Source organism: Lemur catta, chromosome 12, assembly GCF_020740605.2.
Source record: "Lemur catta isolate mLemCat1 chromosome 12, mLemCat1.pri, whole genome shotgun sequence".
Classification (NCBI taxonomy): domain Eukaryota; kingdom Metazoa; phylum Chordata; class Mammalia; order Primates; family Lemuridae; genus Lemur; species Lemur catta.
This window is the reverse complement of record NC_059139.1, coordinates 48,475,242-48,481,241: the sequence shown is the minus strand read 5'-3', so window position 1 is coordinate 48,481,241 and position 6,000 is coordinate 48,475,242. Positions and strand designations below refer to the sequence as shown.

The 6,000-nt window shown below is 43.6% G+C and overlaps 1 protein-coding gene across 1 annotated transcript in view; it reads right to left on the bottom strand.

Moving 5' to 3' along the window:
• Nucleotides 1-2,367: 2,367 nt before the first annotated feature.
• The window catches only part of SV2C (synaptic vesicle glycoprotein 2C), a 148,043-nt gene continuing 144,410 nt past the window's right edge, over nucleotides 2,368-6,000 (bottom strand). The window contains exon 12 of the mRNA XM_045566427.1: nucleotides 2,368-2,706. Within this exon, the coding sequence (XP_045422383.1) occupies nucleotides 2,523-2,706 (184 nt within the window). The 3' untranslated portion in view covers nucleotides 2,368-2,522. The remainder of the gene's footprint in view (nucleotides 2,707-6,000) is intronic.

Sequence of the window (6,000 nt, the reverse complement as noted above, 5' to 3'; positions counted from 1 at the left end):
CAAAGTTAACTATCACAGAAGACTAGAGACAGTGATATCCATGCACATTTCTATCTTTCTTCTGAATGAGTTGAGGGAGAGACAAATCTTACTTTTTTTTTTTTTTGAGACAGAGTCTTGCTCTGTCACCCGCAAGTAGCGTGCAATGGCGCGACCATAGCTCACTGCAGCCTCAAACCCCTGGGCTCAAGCCATCCTCCTGCCTCAGCCTCCCAAGTAGCTGGGACCGCAGGTGTGCACCACCGCACCCAGCTAAGTTTTTCTACTTTTAGTAAAGACGGGGTCGTGCTCTTCTTCAAGCTGGTCTCAAACTCCTGAGCTTAGGTGATCCTCCCACCTTGGCCTCCCAGAGTGCTAGGATTACAGGTGTGAGCCACCATGCCCAGCCCACATCTTACTTTTACAGTTATTTCTGCATATGCTACATTCAACCAAAAGACCTCCTCAGGTCCCCAAATGTTTCTTTTTAAGAAGGCAAATCAAAGTATAGATAGGTGGGGAAATGAGTACATCTGGAAGAATAACACACAGGCTACTTTCTTGGGTTGTTTGACTGCTGTTTTTGTTCTGCAATAATATGACAGGAGGCAGAAATGAGAGGAAGTTCTGTTTCTTTCCCTGCTTTGTTAGTATCTTTCAAATATATCTTGTCTAGCCTATATCGATTTTCCTTCTTCCTGCCACCTTTGCAGTTTTGGGTTTGAGTTTTCCTGATGTTCTGGCCCTGAGCACACACCCCAGGGAACCCACCCTCTTCCTGCCACACCCCCCTGCCCCCAACACCAGGCTGCCCGCTCTACAGACCTGGATTACTTAAAGGGGGAGTGGATTAATGGCTTAGGTTAATGAAAGAAGCTTTTCACGTAGTCTGAGCTCTAGGAGGGATCATTAAGAAGGGGAGGGGGAGGCAGAGGGGGGCCTCTGGGAGTTAGGCCATCTCTGAATGTAATGAGTAGTGGAAACAAAAGCTTTCCCCTTCCTGGAGGCTCCAGGGCTGTGGCCCTGCTGGAAATGCCCAGAGTAAGTCACAAGGATAACCCTCTAACAAGACAGCAAGAGTTAAAAAAGGAATATTGTTTAAATATGGGATTTATTCCTGGCTGCTGGTCACTGGCTGCAAGTCTACAAGGAAGGAGGCTTCAGATTTCAAAGAAGATGTGTAAAAGGACGAGCCTGGGGGAGGGGAAGCCCGAGAGGCGAGAAGGTCGTGTAGCTGACAGCTGGCCCGTGGGAACGTCCTGCTGACCCCTTTCTTCCAAGCCCAGGCAGATTCCAGAGGTAAAATAAGCAGCCAAGCAGCCACCAGGAGACGCTGCCCCTGTCTGTGAGAGGCCCCCCAGGATGCAGGCGGGCTGTGATTTCACACAGAGGCAGAGCCTGGGATGCACTGAGCAGAGCTTCTGGGGAAGCTGGAGGGACGGGACCTGCTTTGGTGATGCCAGCTGGGAAGCTGAATGTCAACTGCAGGGCGGGCACAGTCGGGGCCAGGATGGGAAGGTCCCACAGGAAAGAGGTACCAGAAAGAGGTACCGTGTTGCAGTTCCAAATGGCTTACAGGTGTGAATTTCTGCCTAATTTGCAATTTACAACAACTTAGATATTATTCCCTGGCAATCTCTAGACTTGAGACAGTTCAGATGAATGGCAGAATCAGGCAGGCAGACAGTTTTTAAGAAGCGGCTTTCTTTCCCTGAATCTGCTATCTGGCAAGATCAAGGGCAGCTGCAGCTGTGGGGGTCGGGGTGGTAAGTGGAGGCAGAAGCTCTCTCTCTGATCTCTGATTTTCAAACACTCTGAACCACATGCTACAATCACAGACACCATTATGGTCCTTTTCCTCATAGTCTCCAGAAGTTTAACTGGGCTTTCTGACGGAAATCTTGCTTTTGTGCAGCTCATTCAGACTTTTACTAATTGCAGAGCCTTTATTTTTCTTGTCAGCCAAGTCACCTTAATTGTCTTGCCGGAAAGAGCCCCACCCAGCCCTGTTTGGTACCACATGGTTTTCTTTGAAAGGCCCTGCTGTAACAGCAAGAATTGCTGGGTGTCCTTTTCTAAGTAAACAGGAAATATCACTCAGAAAAAAAAAAAAAAAGAGAGAGAGAGAGAATCCCTCTCCTCAGCACAAATGCAATAATATGCCAACTTATATTTCCTGTTAATACTGAATTAGGAGCAGGATCTATTTCTTACACCAGCCCAGCCCTCTTAGCTTCTAAACCTTCAATGAACAGAGCCCCGGGAAGCCTGGTTGACCAGGGCATTTTAGACATGCTTCCACTGATTGAGGGGAGGCAGTAGCATCACAGTTAGAAAAGAGAACAATGCATGAAAATAAAACTTGTATAATATCACATTCAAGGGGCAAGATGGTATGCATCTAAATTTTTAAGTCACAGCAACAGTCTGTGTTCTGATACTGGATCATCTTTCTATATGGGAAAACTCTGAAGCCTTGAGTCAGTCAGGCGAACTGACCCAGGGCGGGCGGAGGAGACACAGGAAGGATGGCTTTTTTCCCGTTACATCAGAACCTGGGTTCGTGTGTCAGGCAGGCGCAGCCCCACGAGTCCTCCACACACGAGCACAGTAGAAGCCAGCAGGATGGGGATTGCTTTGGTGATGCCAACCAGGGAGCCAAATATTAAGTTGCCCAGGACGGCTGCTGCTTTGCATAGTGCATTCAAGAAGCCGAAGCCTGTTGCTCTGCAAAGGAAAGAGAAGGAAAAGGAAAGGAAAGGAAAGGTTGAGAAAATGACTTCGATGATTCCAACTTCAGACAGAAATGTCCCTTAGAGTTAATTGTCAATGATCTTCAAGTAGCTTGTGTTATATATCATTGGAGCAAATAATTCAATGCTTGTTAGCAAATCTAGGGATAGAGAATCCCAGCTGTTGGCACTGTTCCTTCAGCCCTCTGTTGACTTTCTTACCACTTCTGTTGGCTCTTATTCTGCCTATAAATTCCAATTTCTTGTGAACAGAAAGTGAAAGAAAATCTCAGGGATTAAGAAAAATCTCTTCTCTCTTGGCCCAATGGTATTGGAAGAAAGGGTCTCTTAAATCAAAACTATAATCTTATCCTATCCAAACCCGTCTCTTCACAAAGAAACAGACATGAAGCACAGGTCATTAGAGAGACGTAGGTCACCTCTGCTCAGCATGGAAGAAGCTGGGCCACCTACCTACCTGTCACTCCAGGCAAGGTGTAGAAAGGTTGGGTTAGAGAAATTGAGCAGCTTCTCATCTCTCTCTATTTTTTTTTTTTTTTTTTTTGAGACAGAGTCTCGTTCTGCTGCCCAGGCTAGAGTGCTGTGGCGGCAGCCTAGCTCACAGCAACCTCAAACTCCTGGGCTCAAAGCGATCCTCCTGCCTCAGCCTCCCGAGTAGCTGGGACTACAGGAACATGCCACCATGCCTGGTTAATCTTTTATATTTTTAGTTGCCTGGCTAATTTTTTTTCTATCTTTAGTAGAGACAGGGTCTCACCCTTGCTCAGGCTGGTCTCGAACTCCTGAGCTCAAGCAATCCTCCCACCTCGGACTCCCAGAGTGCTAGGATTACAGGCATGAGCCACTGCGCCCGGCCAGCTTCTCATCTCTTTACAAGAGTGATTTGTTATTTTGTTTTGTAAAGTCCCATAATTTCAGAAACATCTGTTTAAAAGGAAATTTAAATTTCATCCCAGAACTAAATATAAGTATGTGGCAATATATTTTGATTTTTGCTCACTCCCTATTTCCTCTTACCAACTTAATTATTGTACTGATTTTTAAATAATGAAAGCCCATGGGGTTTTCAGAGAAAATCAGGGATAATGGTGTTGTAGCCCTCGTCTTTCAGGTACCACGGGGGTGAAATACCATGTTCTCTGGCCAGATGTTTTTGGTAGCAGGCAGAAACTGAATACTGGGCCAGGCAGTCCACCAATGAACTAGTGTAACATTTCTTATCTCCTCATCAGAGTTCTCTGTGGGAAATCAAGTCCAAGAAAATATTACAGAAGAGAATCAGATTGTAGGCCTAGAGAAGAGCTTGTTCACTCTCTATGCTGGCATTTAAGCTCTATGGGCATGTAAGTAAGATATACCCCATTTCTTAAGACATTCTTTGAAAAAGAAAAATTTTACTGCCTTTAATATACAAGTATCAAGTGGTTTTACTGTGGCCTTCTAGGCGGAAACTTCTAGACAGGAAACTACATATACCACTGACATCATGAGAGAATATGAAATTCCTTCTGACTTTATGCCAGTTCACCATTTTTTGGTTGTCAGTTGGCATCTGTGCATATTAAAGGCACATTGAATGCAGGTCTATTTTTGGATGCTTTTTTTTTTTTTTAAACCCCCAGTCTGTGAGTTAGTGCACAGCCAATGTTTTCACTGATTAGAACACACCTAATAAAGGACAGAAAGCACAGATTTGCTTTTTGGCCAAGACACCTAGAAAGTAAAGTAAGTAGGCTCTGAAGCATGGCAAAGTCGCTAAACTGGAATGAGGAAGGAGTATAATGAAATCTCTGAAAGAAAGAGGAACTTCTTAAGAAGAAAGTGAGCTAATTTTGTGTTTTTCTTCTTTTTTAAAGAAAGAGACTAGTAATAGTGACAACCACTAAAAAGCTAAGGAGATTTAATATACTGATAAATACTTTCAAATTAAGTTGCTTGAGGCTACATGTTGGGTACCGAAGAAGACTTAAGGACAATGACAGCATCACCATCTCTCCCACCTCCATGGAGATGGTACCATGAGGCTGAACTGTCTTTTTGTATTTTTTTTTTTTCATGAAAAGACTTTTTTGAGCAGCTTTAGATTTACAAGAAAAAAATTAAATGAAAAATAAGTTTACACTTATACCGCTCATTTCGCCTATTAACTTTTCTCCCATTAGTTTGGTACCTTTGTTATAATTGATGAGCCAATATTGATACATTATCATTAACTAAATTTCAGTTTATATTAGGACTCACGTTTGGTATTGGACATTCTGTGGGTTTTGACAAATGTGTAATGACACGTGTCCGCCTTTACAGTATCACTGAGCACAATAGTTTCACTGCCCTAAAATCCCCTGTGCTTTACCTTTTCCTCTCTCCTCCCAACCCTAGACAACCGCTGATCTATCTCCATAATTTTGCCTTTTCCAGAATATCATATAGTTGAAATCTTATAGTATGTAGCCTTTTCAGACTGATTTCTTTCACTTAAAACAATTTTTTTTTTGTAGAGATGGGATCTTGATGTGTTGCCCAGCCTGGTCTCAAACTCCTGGCCTCAAGTGATCCTCCCGCCTCAGCCATCCATGTGGCTGGGACTACAGGCACAAGCTACTGCACCCGGCTCCTTTCACTTTTTTAAAATTACATTTTAGTTTCTAGAGTCATAAACTACCAAATACATCTTATCGTAGTAAAATAAGCTGTATCCTTCTGGGGAAAATGGCCAGTATGTATATTGCTGATAAGAGAAAGGAAAACATTCCTCTGTCATGAAGAAGTCTCTCAACACTGAAACTGTGGAATAACACAGGTAGGATTTGCATCTGGGTTAAAATAACCACGTTTTCCCAAGCCATGAACTCAGAATGGGGTATAAAATGCAGCTATCTCCTTATATTACTGAAACCATAACTGAGGAATGGATGACTTCCTGAGATTTCTGGGCACATTGAAGACAGATGCATTAGGAGCATCTGGTCTGGTATCTGATGCATTTAAAAAAGACGATCAAATCCTTATTTCTTAGGAATTTCTGTTTCATTTACGAAGCAAACGCAGGTCGTCAGATGAAAATCTGGTGTGGGTGCAAAGCACACAGCCTCCTTAGGTTAGTGCTGGCATTCAAGAAAACACGACTGCCCTTTCCTTGGATAAGTAAAATTTTCCTTCAAATATTTTCAGGTTGGGTGCAGTGGCTCATGGCTGTAATCCTAGCACTCTGGATGGCCAAGGTGGGAAGATTGCTTGAGACCAGGAGTTCAAGACCAGCCTGAGCAAT